Source organism: Sus scrofa, chromosome 6, assembly GCF_000003025.6.
Source record: "Sus scrofa isolate TJ Tabasco breed Duroc chromosome 6, Sscrofa11.1, whole genome shotgun sequence".
Lineage (NCBI taxonomy): Eukaryota > Metazoa > Chordata > Mammalia > Artiodactyla > Suidae > Sus > Sus scrofa.
The window spans coordinates 7,923,828-7,938,590 of record NC_010448.4 but is presented as its reverse complement, the minus strand read 5'-3'; the positions used below and the strand labels follow the sequence as shown (position 1 = coordinate 7,938,590).

The following is a 14,763-nucleotide window of genomic DNA, read 5'->3' as shown; positions in this document are numbered from 1 at the left end:
CAGTGGGTTGAAGATCAGGTGTTGCCATGGGCTGTGGTGTAGATCACAGACACGGCTTGTATCCCACATGCTGCTGTGGCCGTGGTGCGGGCCAGCAGCTGTAGCTCCAATTGGACCCCTAGCCTGGGAACCTCTATATGCTACGGGTGTGGCCCTAAAAAGACCAAAAAAAAAAAAAAAAAAAAAAAAAAAAAAAGAATTTGTATTAAAAATATATAAAGACCTCTTGAAAGTCACTGATAAGAAAATAAGCAACCCAACAAATAAAAAGATGACATGAGTAGCAAGGAAGCACATGGAAAGTTGCCCAATATCATTAGTCATTAGGTAAATGAAGATTAAAACTACAAGATACCACTACATACCTATTAGAAGGACTAAGATTAACATGACCGACCGCACCAAGTCTTGGAAAGGATGTGAATGAACCAGAACGCTCGCACACTGCCAGTGGGAATGAAAAATGGTACAAGTGCTTTGGGAAAACAACTTGGCCATTTCTTTAAAAATTCAACATCCACCCATCATACGATCCAACAATTCCATTCCTTGGTATCTGCCCAAGAAAAATAAAAATATTTGTGCATACCAAATCTTTTACCTAAGTGTCCATAGAAGCCTAGTTTATAACAGAGCCAACCTGGAAACTCCCCCAAAATCCCCAACAGGTGAATGATTAAACAGATATGTCATCATATAAAGGAATACTTCTCAGCAAAACTAGAATAAACTCCTGCTACACACTGTAACCTGGATTCATTTCAAAATAATTGTGGTAAATGAAGGAAGCCAAACAAAAATGAGAACACACCATTTACACATATTTAATACCATTTATACACAATTCTAGAAAATGCACACTAATGTACAGTGAGAGAAAGCAGATCAGTGATTGCCTGATGGGAAGGTGTGATTACAAAGCAACATAAGGAAACTTTGAGAGGGTAACGGATATGTCCATGATTTGGTGTAATGGTTTCCCTAGTGTCTACATATATCAAATTATCAAATTGCACATTTTTAAAATGTGCAGGTTATTGTCTGTCAATTACACCTCAATAGAATTTCATTTTTTTTAAGTAGTAGATACTGGAATGGTTTCAGTGCCAGATTCTTAAAATACACTCATGCATACCAAGTGGCTTGATGACTCAGAATAAAGAAGTAGATGGACTAATTTAAGAACCATTTTTAGCATTTTTAGCACAAGTTACCTGTTCTGGGCAGTGAGTGGAGTTTGAGGGCTAAGGTTTTAGGTAACCAGTCTGATCACTTTCTTCCCTTTCAAATTGTTTTTCTGCGGGGAGGGGTAATGTGTATTCATTCATTCATTCATTCACTCACTCATTCAGTAAATAATTACTGAGCACTGTCTAGCAACTGGTACTTTTCTAATATACCATATTTTTGAAAAAATGAAGCCTCTATTATTTCAAGGAGCTTGCAATCAAGTAAAGCAGACAGACCATTAAAATGCAACACGAACAGATCTCTCTCCTTTACTGGAAATTATTTTGTGGACCTACTATGTGCCAGACAATGCACTGCAGGAGCGAGCAAGCAGCTGGGTAGGGATCTATGTTCTGGGAATGTGAAGCCCAAGCTGAGAGATGGCCATCAGAGGAAAGACTGCAGCAAAGTGTGTGTTGGGGGCCGTGGGGCTGCATGCTAGGGAAGCAACCTAGAGAGAGATCATCTCAGACTCCCAGGGAAAGGGATGCTGAAACGGGTTCTCTAATCCACTCACACCATCTCCAGTGGCTGACTTGCAGCTTTATTCCCTAAGGTCTGAAGACGGTCTTCTAGGATGGGAATCTGGACAGTCCTACGTGATCAACATCACAGTCAGCCTTCTCTGAAGCATCCAAAAGAGAAAATATGGAAAATACAGAAAACATCAGGCCCCAGGCCCCAACAACATAGAAGATAATCCGCTGTGGCCAAGAGTTAGTTCAACTGTGATTAGGGCATACGTAAGTCGTTCCGAAACAGACGAGCTATCTAACTTCCCCAAAGTTTCCATTTTCCTATCTTTGGAACAGTTTCCCATGTGGCTATTCTTTAGCTACAGCACCACAGGAAAGGCCCATCGGCTGAGTCACTAAATACTGAGTAACAACCATGTCTCTCCAATAAGAAAGAAGCAATGCTTTAGCTACAGTGAGGATGGAATGCATACACATCAAAGGTGCTGTCGAGAGAGGGTCACTCCCAGAGGTGTTTAAGTTCCAAGTCAAATCACCTTTCAAAAGCCAGCAGGAACATGTATTCAACATCAGATATCAGATTTTCTGTGCTCAGAATTGTCTCTCTTTGAGTCCTTACTCGAGAAGAAACATGAAGGTTTTTTTGCATGAGCAGTGCATCAACAGTGTTTCATGAGACCACATAAAAGGATAAAGCCGTTTTTTCCTACAGTGCAAAGTGGTCTTACAGGAAATTTGCTGTCAGTTGCATCCTCTGAGACCAAGCTTTCACCAGAGAAGTCAAGTGAAGCCAGTGACAGCGGCAAATAAGCATTCTTCTCATCAGCTGGCTTTTGGGATGAGAGCCATTTTAGTGGGGCCAGAGCAGTCACTAGGGTTTCTTCTCTTAGAAATCTGTTATTCCTTGTCCTTTGGCTTTATCAGATACCAAATCAATTTCTCCTATGTTTATTAGCACATTGGTCGGTACGTGCCCACAAAGTAGGCCACTGGCAAGGAATTATAGATCATTGGAGTTAGAGTTCAAAAGCATCTAAGCCAATCTTCTCATTTCACAGACAAGGAGACTATAGCCTAGAGAGTCTGGGGCTTCTCCAATTCTATTTCACTTCCATTCATCCAATAAATATCCACCATATGCTATGCATTTGTCACTGAGTCCCCACAACACATTGGGCTATAAGAGCGACATTAATTTTTTACATAGAAAAAAATGGTACTACCAAGTCTTATAAGCTTTCTAAGCTACAAAGTGACATAACTGAACTTCAACTTGAATCATAAGACTCCAAGTCCAGCGGTCTCTCCAACATCTGCTGGCTTATAACTCATAAGCCAGGTTTTTAAACATTTTCTGTCAGTAAAGAAGAAGGACTTGACAATACAGCCATTTAATTCATTTGCCATGGTAAATCCTAGCACTTCCCCAGGTAACCAGGGGTCTCTGGCTAGGGTCTTGGGCCACATGTATTCACTCTTGTTAGACCTTCGACTCTTGGCTGTGAATCTCTTTAGAAGGGTTCTTACTGCAACTCGATTCTATCACATGCAGAATTGAAATAAATGGAGTATAGAGGGCGTGCTTGGGGGAAAAGATAAAAATCAAAAGGTGCAACTGCTCAGAGGCTGTTTTGGGGAAAAGGATGTTGCGTATGAGGTCTCATTGGGTTTGCAGACCCACCAGCTCTCCACAGAGCCAGTCCTTTACTACGAGTACGAAGTCCACAGTGATGCTTACACAACGCACCTCTGCTCACACCCCTCCCCTCTGTTCTCTGTCCGGACAACCAAGTATATGCTCATTTTGGGGGCTTACGAAGCCCCTTCTGATACGATCCCTGTCTCTCTCCACTTGCATCCTTCCTTAACAACCTGACCCGCTGTGCTGCTTGCTTCATACATGAACACCTGCTCTCCAGTCTCACCCTCTCTGAACTTCTTCTAGACACGTGTAAGACTGTTCCCTTGGCTGGTAAAACTCTCTTCAATCTTCACAACCCAGCCTGGATGGAATTCTCTCTGAGGAACCTTGCTTGTGCCCTCAATAAAAAACACACGTTAAGCTGGGCTGTCCACTCTTCACACTGTAATGGAAGAGCCTGTGTAATTCTGTCCATGTACCACTAGGTTGTAAGGTCCCAGCTCACCAATGTACCCAGTGCCAGGCTCAACATCATACATGCAACGGATGCATAATAATTATGTCAAATAAATGAATGAATGAATGTATGAGTATGTGAATGATGCTATGACTCGGTCTACAAATAGTTAACATAAGTTTGCTTCAACTGAAGGCAGCAAAGAGTGACGAGAGTTTTAGACTCAAGCGACATTTCTGGAGAGTTCGAGGGGACAGCCCAAGGCAGCAATCGCTGCCAAAAAGACCACCCAGGCGACAGACAGAAAGCGTGTTTGCCATGTAGACATGACAGGCTCCTGGAGAACCTAGCCTGCTCTAAAGAATCATCAGCCAGCCAAAGAGGCTGATTCTAAAAGCAAACATACAATGCCTTCAGTGCTGCAGAATTTACTCCTCTTTGATACCTAAGTGGAACCTGAGAGAGACAGAGGCTTAATGAACAGAGACTCGAGGCGAGGCAGTCTTTCCATGAGTAAAATGAAATCACTCCCGATTACCGCCAGTGGACAGTGGTTATGAGCTCCTGTACACAATTTAAAGGTAATCTTGTAATTTAAAAAGGAAAAAAAAAAAAAAGCCAATTGAACCTAATGGCAAGTGACATCTGGGCTCAGCTGTGATTAGAATCAAGGAACGTGCCTCTGCTGCGTTAGTGGCCACGGCGTCCCCAGGTTCAGAGAGGGTTAATTCCATGATCCTCGGAGAGGCCTCTGTGGCCCTGCTTAGCCAAACCTTGATGCAGAGCAGAGGCTGCAGATTGCGTTTTCTCCGCACATCTGCAGACGTATTAGGACGGGAAGTGGAGACGACAGGAGGAGAATATCTCCTTTCTCCGCGGAAATGCCCCCAGAGGGTTTTCCACGGCGACCTCCTCGGACCGGCTTTACATTAGAGTTATTGTCCTGAGAGGAGATTGGGTTAGAGCCTCTGATTCATTTCTTATAGTGCTCTCGTGTTTATTCGTGGTGGCAGCTAACTTGTAAAATTTTATTATGATTTTTTTTTTCTTGGTTTGTGTCATGGAAGGGATAAAACAAAGCAATGATTCTATCATCGGTCCTAAATGCGGACGGATAAATCCGCACCAAAGCCCTCTGTCTACAGGGGAAACCGGGTAACAGGTCGTTCTGCTCCCGGTGCTCCCTCTCTGGGTTTTGAATCCGTGTTTCTCCCTTCCCGGAACACTGGCGGAGAGAAGAGAGCATGAGGCGTGCGGGCACCCCTGGGGTATCAATGATGCCAAAGTGGGTTTCAAGTCCTTTCACCATCCTGCTGTTGGGGTGATCCTTAATGAGCACAATGTGATCAAATCGCCTGGTGATTCACCAAAACTATCTGGCTCACCACAATTGCCACACTAAGCATTTCTCATATACCACTGCCCCCAGCTCCAAGCTAAGCACTCCCATCACACTGAAGTATACACACCCGCACTGGAGGTCCACTTTTTCCCAACGGCCTTGCTGATGCTGTTCCCTCTCAGAACATCCCCAAACTGCCATGCACTTGCCCACAATCAACGGCCCAGACATCATGTCCACCACGATGGCCCACACACCCCACTGAACGTCACCAACCTACTGAAATAGCTCAGGTCATTCTCTCTATCCCTTGTCTGACTACACTTTACCTCATCCTTCAGACCAGGCTCTGTTCACCCTTACATGTCCAGAGCCTAATCAGTGCCCGCGACATGGTGGGCGTCTGGTACAGCTTCCTGTTGTAGCTCAGATGGCTTTACCTCCAGAAGTGTTTTCCCTCTTCCAGCGGCCATTTCTCCTATTTGTATGCTCCTGTAGCACACTATTTAATCCCACGTGCAGTATTCCTTGGTAATTCTTAAAATTTCTCACTTACTTGTCTCTTCTTCCTCTGGGTCACCAGCTTCTGTAGGGCAGAACACATCTTCTTGGTTCACAGGCCAAGCACAGCACCTAGAACAAAATAGGTGATTAGTAAAAACAGGTGGAATAAACAAGCAAATGAACAGAGTATGCAGAGCAAGCATCAAACACATCTTAAGAGCAGCTTCTGGCAAATCCCAAGAGATCTTTGAAAACAATGACCCCCCCAGCATTTCTCCCCAAACAGGTACAGACGGGAGAGAAGGCCTTCCCAGTGAGAGTATTACACCCTGCACTGCACCTTCTGTAAAGCCCAGATCACCATACTGTCATAATGTGGTGACAGATGAAAACTGCAAAATTAAATTCAAGCTCATCTTGCAGTTTTGTGTTTAGCCTACTGTTGCCAACCTAGGAGGTGCTTATAAAACAGCTTGAGGATTTCCACTAATACCTTCCCTAAGACGGCATTGTCTTTGGGCAGTCAGGGCTCCACCAAATAGCTGTTGGGGTGTCGGGCGTGTTAAGGAGATAGGGAAGGGGCAGGGAAAACAATGGGATTCCTCTTTCAGTTAGGAGTTCACTTGGCTAGGTAAGTACAATGGTTTCTGAGTGTTCTGATAGCTCCAAATAGAAGAGATGGAAGCATCCCCACCCAGACCTATGTGACTGTACTGTCTTGGTTTGGGGTTTGCTGCAACATAGGTTCCCTTCTCTCCTCCGCACTTGATCAGGTCCATCCCTCTAGCCTGAGGAGAGAAAGCAGAGTCCATTCCCTTTCCCTGCAGCCTCTGGAGATCCCAGGTTTACATTTGATTTCAAGGAAGAAAACTGTATTACCAAGGTCAGTAGTAGAGTGAATTTCAGTTGACTTTGACAATTCTTTCAAATTTGCTCAAAGTTTCCATCTAAACCATGATTCTAAGGAACCACTTTAAAGGATGGACTGTGTATAGCGGGGTAGGAGCGAAGGTTAGATGAGCTGTGCTTTAATGCGGTTGGGGAAGAAATGGATGAGACATGATGAAAGGCAGGAGTCCGCCATTGGTTTGATCTGAACCTACGATTTATACTTCTGCAAACGGTTTTCTTCATGTAGAGTTTTAACCGAGGTATAATACACACAGAGAAATATGCTACCACTACCACCGCACAGCTATTTGAATTTGTATCGGCTGAACACCCCCATATAGCCAGCAACCAAATAAATGAAATTACAAGAAAAACAGAAGCTCTGTCCTTGTCCCGTCTTCATCACTGCTCAGCTCCACGGTAAAACCACCATTGTGACGCCCATCACCCTAGATTAAATCTGCCTGCTTCCAAACAACTCAGCATGGAACCTTCCATATATGGTAGAGAATCTCTTTGGTTCCTGACTCCTTTATTTAAGGTAGTATTTGTGAGATTTATGCATGTTGTATGAGGCTACTGTTCATTCGTTCTCAGTGCTGTGTAATATCCCGTCGTGTTAATAATATGCTGCCATCAATTTGACTTTTCCATTGCGGGTGACTGTTGGGTTGGTTCCAGTTTGGGGTATTACACAGTATACACCCCAATGAACCCCAAGGACGTGTCTTTTCATGATCATAGATCTGCATTTCTGGAAAAGTACTTGGGAGTGGACGTCCTGGGTCAAAGAGGATCTCATGTTCAGCTTTAGACTGATCTAAACTTAAATCCACTTTTCCGGTTTTTGGTTTTGTCATCAGAAACAAGTCACTTAAGATTTCTGAGCCTATTTCTGCAGCAGTGGTTGAAGAATTTTTACACTGCAAACTTGTTTCAAGGATAAGATCAAGCAGTATAAAGTATCTGGCATAGTTTGGACATTTAAGTGATATTTTTCCCCAAAGATGATCGGTAAATATTTTGTGCACTCCATCTTTCCAGCTTTTGGGGAAGGCTGGTTGGAACTGCGTGATGGGAGTGCTGGCCAATGGGCTATGAGTAGAAACGGGCTGTGCTGCTTCTGGACCCTCAAGCCACCTTCCAGCACTCTCCTCCCCCTGCTGGAGAAGCAAGTGTTTGAGTCACAGTGCCACAGGAGGAAAAGAGCTCCCTAGGGTCCCTGAGTGACAGCATGGAGCAGAAACTCCATCACTGGACATGGAGCATGAGCAGAAAACTTCTGTAGTTAAGTCATTGATATTTCTAGGGTACACTGTTAGTGCCAGACACCATGGACAGATAAATACAGTACTCAAGAGATGGGGTTTGGCTATACCCCTATGAAACCATTAGAATTTTCCTCTGAAGAGTTATATGACTCAACACAGGCGACACACAGTACTTCATTGTTCAATGGCAAGGAAATCTTTTCTTGCTGGGACTAAACAGAAAACACTGAAATTGATCTGCTAGAATATGTTAATTGAAGATTCTTGCTTCTCTGTTGAGAAACCAGATTGTAATTCCAAATTGCATCTGATGTATCCCAAACAGAGCAATGCCTTCACAAAGAGAGGGCCCTTGGTGATTATTAGCTTAAAAAAATAAAATCCTCTCCCACCAGGTTCAAAGCCAGCCTCATTCTTTTGTTCCTATAAAGACTTTCTTTCTTCATGTTCCCTGGTGTCTACACGGCCTATGAGCTTTCTCCTAATGATTAAACTCCTAAAAATACTACAAAGAATGCTTAATAAGGCTTTTGTGTTTGCCTGGTTGCTATAGAGACTGTTTGGTGTAGGATTTTAAGTACGTGTAAATATGTATTTTGGACAGTATTTAAAAACACACATAATTTACCCAGTCATAACAGCTACTTCAGAGTGGTGCAGTTCAGTGCGATAAGTCGTATGTAAAGCATTTTAGAGTGTGTTATTTATAGCTATTTACTTAATAGCCTACAACAGTTTCTTCCATTGTGTAAAGGAAATAGGCATTTACCCTGTTATAACAATGAGTATCATTTACTCCATTGCAGCAATTGATAGTTTTGAGTCTCGCGCAGGCTAGTGAATATACAATTGGTCTATACTGTTGATGCAGGAAGGGAAGGAAACCGAGTTGACGGAGAGTTACTAGGAAAACAAAGGGTCCCCCTAACAGTCTAGAGCTCATTAGGGAAGTTGTTGACTGTGCTACTCTGGCAAGAGAGGAACCCCCTGGAAAGAGGCCACTATCTGCTTTGAAGGCACCCCCAGGGATGCACCCAAGGGTGGAATAACACCAATAATAATAGCAACCACAATTAAGAGTTACGGAGCAAACTTGGCCACAGGCATGGTGCTTTTTTCATATTCATGATCCCATTTAATCCTCACAGTACAGTGACTCTATGAGATGGGTACTGTTATTATCTTCAATGGTCAGATAAGGATACTGAGGCAGAGAGGTTACATAACTCAGCAAAATGATCAAGAAACCAGGAGATGGGGCACCCAGCAGTGGAATCCAGGTCTGTCTCACTCCAAAGCCTGCGCCCGTAAGTGTTGCTCTGTACCACTCACGTTCCGCCAGGGAGTTCATGAGCCACACAGGGGTTAGTTCTTAAACACACACACACACTTTCCAAACACGCATAGCTTTTGGCAATGGTCAGTTCTATTAGCCAAAGAATAAGATGTGATGACAGCCATTGATCTACACTGCTCAGATCCTATACACGTGCCAGCTTTTAAACCTCCCCACACTGGCAGGGGATGGACTCCTTACCCCTTTGTTCAGCTGAGGAAGCTGACCCTCTCTGTCCAGGCCTGGCCAACACCGCATAGCATGTATGCAGCAGAAGCAATACTCAAGATCAGATTGGGCACATCTCAAAATACCTGACAAAAAAACTCCTCGTTATTGGAACGCGCAGATACATGTAATGCAGTGCTTCTCAACAGTGGGGCCATTTGTCTCCCAGGGGACATGTGGCAATTCCTGGGGACATTTGTGGTTGTCCCAGTTGGGGGGAATGCTACTGGCATCTAATAGGGAGAAACCATGGATGCTGCCAAACATCCAACCAAACACATGACAGCCTCTGCAACAGAAACTCATCTGACCCCGTGTCAACAGCACCACAGTTGAGAAACCTTGATTTAATATAAATAAATTCCAAGAGCAACTGGGTGATATTATATCAGTTGGAGTTAAATTGATTAATTAAATAATACTGGTTACTCATTTATCAGCTTATTTGAAAAATGAACTGTAAGATTCAGGATTTAAAAACTTTGAATACTCAACTTGTCATCATGTACCATATTGTTCTAGAAAGGTACCTAAGATATTCTTATACACCAAAACATGTTCAATACAACCTAGGCTCAGGATGCACCTTCCAGCAGCTGAGATGATACGGTAAGAGACTCTGACCTCATTTATAAAGAGGAAAACCAAGAATGTTTAGCTGGACAGTAACAGTGATGAAAGATTATCTGCATCATTTACTAAAATATTTGTCTTTCCAATTACAGTAGCTACCACATGGTCAAAGCTCAGTCTCACTCTTTTGTTGACTGTGGAATACATGCCTGTTCATTCCATAGCTGAGTGAGATATTCCAGAAGAACCAGAATGGCTTCTGGTGAATCCAACCACCCCATCTCTCTCCTTTCCCATCTTCTCTTTTTATCCTTCATGATTATATGTTCATGAACTCGATCAGTCAGCAAACAAGTATCTACTGCATATGCATTCCTACGGGGACCTCTCCTGGAATCTCTGCTGGTGGCATCACCTCGGTTCCTGACTCAGTGGAAAAGGTACATCCTTTCTGCAAAACACATTGAAGTTTCCTAAGGACAGGACCTTTCTCTGCCCCATGCAGCTCTGTGTCCTTGAATGTATCCTGTTCCAGGATGGTGTCTGATATAGAGGAGATGCTCACTAAATATTTGTGGACTAACTGAATACATTCTAGGATACTTAATAGAATATTCATATTCTACGCTGATGAAAAGATGAAAAAAACTAAGGGAACAGGAATAAAATTCAAGGTGATCCAGAGAGCTTAGAAACTGCAAACATTATGGTAAAGCCAATTCTGGACAAAGTGTTTGGCTGGTATACACAGGTACAAGCCACATCCACAGCAGGGGGGCTGGAAAGGCATTAGGGAAGCAGAGGCCCAGAGAAGTCCTCAGGGTGGGGACACCCATGAACTCTTCTATGGGCTAGATGCTTGGTCCACCTTTTGCCATCATGGGGCCTCTTCTGGGACCCCAGCCTTGTGTGTTTTCACTCTTTTAGCTATTTATCCTTCATCCCCTCCTGGGCCCAACCTTCTCTCTTCCATAATGAGCTGTTAGAAATATGAGCCTAGATTCCCTGGAGCCCTTCCTCTAGGGGATCCTGGACTTTAAGATTCACCCTTCAGATGTGAACATAAACAGAACTACCCTTCACGGAGCACTTTGCAGGTGTCAGACCCTGAGTTAAGCAGTTGACAGCTCTTACATCACAACCTTAATCTTAATTAAGCCCCACAAGGAGGGTGCAGCTATTCCCATTCTGTAGTTGAGGCAACGGAGGAGTAGATAGTTTGCATAATGGCTAATTGCTTTGGGCTTTTTAAAAATGGATTCTAAAGAGAGGGTGCCAAGTTTCTGGGTGGGAACTCAAGCTAAGAGACTGGCAAGGATCTTAAATTTTAAGGTGAGTCCATCACTGGCCTAGCTCCAGATCCAGCCATGCAGCTTTGCTAGGCTTTTCAAGTAAGAAAGGAGGAAGGTGCGAAAAAACTTGGGGAAAATTAACCAAGCCAGGAGAGCTGTGACAGGAAGACATCAACTGTGTCAAGCACTGAGTCCGAGAGGATTTCAGGAGCTGCTGTAATATTTAGCTAGCATCAAGATCCAGCTGGTCTGCTCCAGGGGAAGGATATACCAACAGAGTCATCAGTGAAGCAGTGCCTCAAATCAGATAGGTGCTCAAGCATCACGGTGAGATTTATCCAAATCTTGGAGAGCGCTGCAGGTTACACGGCCCTGCCCTGAACACCCAGGCTGTCTTGAATTAGGTGGGGGGTCAGGACTTCAGCCATGGGATGGGTACAGCTCGAGGCTCCACTCACAGCATTGAACTGGAAGGACATCAGGTCAGTCTCCATATACCCCCATCCATGGAAAAGGGGGGAACGGGAAGCATTTATTTGACAAATAGTCAATGAGATTTTTCTCTTTTATTTTTTTAATACTTTGATTTTTTTTTTCATTATAGCTGGTTTAGAGGGTTCTGTCAATTTCCTCCTGCACAGCAAGGTGACCCAGTTATACATACATGAATACATTCTTTTTTCTCACATGATCATGTTCCATCATAAGTGACTAGACAAAGTTCCCAGGGCTATACAGCAGCATCTCAATGCCTATCCATTCCAAAGGCAGAGTCTACATCGATTAATCCCAAGTTTTTCTATGTTCTAGGCACTGGAGATAGAGTTGCAGGCAAGAAAGAGGTGACACCTTCACCAAGTTTATGGTCCAGCAAGACAGAGAGATGAGATACAGGTAAGCCCCTGCTTGGCCCTCCTACAATATGTTCCAAATAAAGGGCTGCTGGTTTTCCACGATTTTCTGACTCAAGATGTGGTCCACAGGTAGCGGCAGCACCTGGGAGCTTATCAGAAAAACAGCATCCCAAGCCTCACGGTAGACCTCCTGAATCAGAATCTGCCTTTTGGCAAGATCCCAAGACACTTATGTGCTCAGGCAAGTTTGAGACGCAGTGCTCTGCAAGCCTTCCTTCCCGAGTGGGATCTTTGGTTATTCCATCAGGCACGTGGGGTCGGTCACTTCCTGCCACAGACGCCCTCGGAGATAGCAAGGGTACACCAGAATCGGCAGAGACCAGGCAAAGGGGAAGCAAAGTGTATTCTCAAGAGCTCCTGGAAATAATTACCGTTCTCTTAATAATAAATGAATAGGCTGCAGTCCCAGAACACATTGAGAACAAAGCAAAACACGTCGATATAAAATCCAGCAAATAAAACAATCAATTTAAAATAGATTTCTCTAAATGGTTTGCCTGCTTAGGCTAAGAGCCCCGCCTCTGGACTCCCAGGGCGTGCTGGGCTTATTTCTGCCTCAGCCCTCATTTGTGATCTTGAAAGTTGCTGTGTCTGTGTTTGCCTCCCATTCTAGACTCTTTGAGTTCTTTGAGGACCCTCTCTCCTGAGAAGAGTTTTTAAAAGGGTCCTAGCATGGAAAAAAAAAAAAAAAAAGGTTCAGAGCCAGTGGTAAAAGACTGACAAAACAGTCTTCTTTGTGAAATATTTTCAACAGAAGAGTAACCCATGCAGTTCTAAATTCCTTCACAAGTATGAGCTGGATGGTCCACCCCCCATGCTGTGGCCGCCCCTCCACCCACCCCCACATCAAGTTCTGGATTCTCAGGGCCTCACGTCAGTCATTAGCATTTGCCAGCCCAGCCGCTGGAGGCTGTCCTCCTCTAAGACCTTCTGAATGTTCACTACAGACAAAAGATGGTACTTGTGGATCTCTGCCCTTCAGCAATGCCCTTCCACACCGACTCTGGGCTTCCTTCACAGATGGGATGGAAAAAAGAACATAAGTGGAAGCTCAATGGGCCGCTTTCGCTTTCTCTCAGTGCTGTGTCTTCAGCTTGAGAACAAGCCAGGACTGGCCTGCTGGAAGATGAAAAAAACTAAAGAAGCGGGGGCCAGAACACGGAGAGCCTGGTCGAGATCAGCAAAGCTGCCTAACCAACCCACCCTTGACCTCGGCTCAAACTACAAGAACCACCTAATAATTATCTGCAAATTCACAGCTGAGTACCTGTGCACTGCTCTTCAACCACCGGATTTTCTGTTGTTACACAGCAATAGCTAACTGCTGTAGGACACTCAGCAGAAGAAGCAGCTTCCATTCGGCAAGCATTTAATTCCTTTGACACATAGATCCTCTTTGCATCTGAAATCCCTGCTCATGCTGATTGGGCTTTAGGTACGGTTTGGGGTGGGGGGGGAAACAAAACCAAACCAAACAAACAAACAAAAAAACCCTTATGGTAACGGACCATCATTCCTTCAAGCATGACCCCATTTTGGAGACACAGAAAAGTCACTTAGAAGCTACACTGAGTCAAGAAATGATCCCCAAAGACTACTGAAAACAGGAACATTTTAAAGGTCAGTCTTGTTTCTTATGGTCAATGGAGGATCACTGTGTAAATTAAAGCCTGTGGTGGCTATGAGGAGTAGAAGACAAATCATACTAATTTAAACAATTAAAAGGGGGAATTAATTAAAGATGCATTTATCAGAACTCTTCTTGTAAAGGATTGGAAGCGGAAGTCAAAATAAGGCCACAATGGCCCACGTGACTGAGAAATCATTCTCAGAGGGAGGTTGAGATACAGTGATCCTAGGCTCCGATGTTGTCACTTGGAAGCCCTGAGAAAGAGTAGTTTTGCACCACAGTTCTGGCTCACAACGCCCAGGAAGGCCTTGGGTGGACCGGACTTGGTCCAACCAAGGCTGAACCAATCACAACACGCAGAAAGGTGGTGCGCTCTGATTGGCCAGGACTGGTCAGGGGGCCAATCAGCAAGGTCGGCCCTTCCTGAGCCACACAGAATGGGAGAGGAGGCTCTTTCCCCGAACAGGAGTTCCAGGTAAATTACACAGCTCTGCTCCGAACCAGCCAGGTGACTTTCTAGAAATGACATGACTTCTCCGAGGATTTCTTTTCTCAGTTCCAGTTCTCAGCAGAGATTAGAAAGTCTGCCCTGGAAAGTGGCTCTAAGGAGTCTGTAAAGCTCTATATAGAAGCAAGTGCTAATGCTACCACGACTGCTACTACTCTTACTACAATCAATAACAACATATCATGTGGGGCTCGCTTTGGTCAATAATCAAAGCAACCATGAAAGCCAAGTCTCGCTTTCAAAGCCTTTGAACCCAGCTTAGAGGCCTTAAGTCAGAGAAGCCGGCTGTGCCCTCCTCCCAAGTTTCCGTTCAGTCTCTTTGTTCCTTTATCGCTGCCTCTTTCTGTCTTTGTCCCTCCCTGCCTCTCCCCAGCCTCTCTAGTCAGTGTCTGGCTCATACCTATCCTCTCTTTGGTCCCACTCTGCCCCCTTCTCCCAGGTCCCTTGCGAGCCCCACACCCCCACACTC

At 44.4% G+C, this 14,763-nt stretch overlaps 1 protein-coding gene across 1 annotated transcript in view; it reads right to left on the bottom strand.

Annotated features, from left to right (window-relative positions):
* The window catches only part of LOC106510465, a 419,655-nt gene that overhangs the window by 400,563 nt on the left and 4,329 nt on the right, over positions 1-14,763 (bottom strand). The window contains exon 2 of the mRNA XM_021097070.1: positions 5,704-5,780. Coding sequence (XP_020952729.1) covers positions 5,704-5,751 — 48 coding nt within the window. The 5' untranslated portion in view covers positions 5,752-5,780. The remainder of the gene's footprint in view (positions 1-5,703; positions 5,781-14,763) is intronic.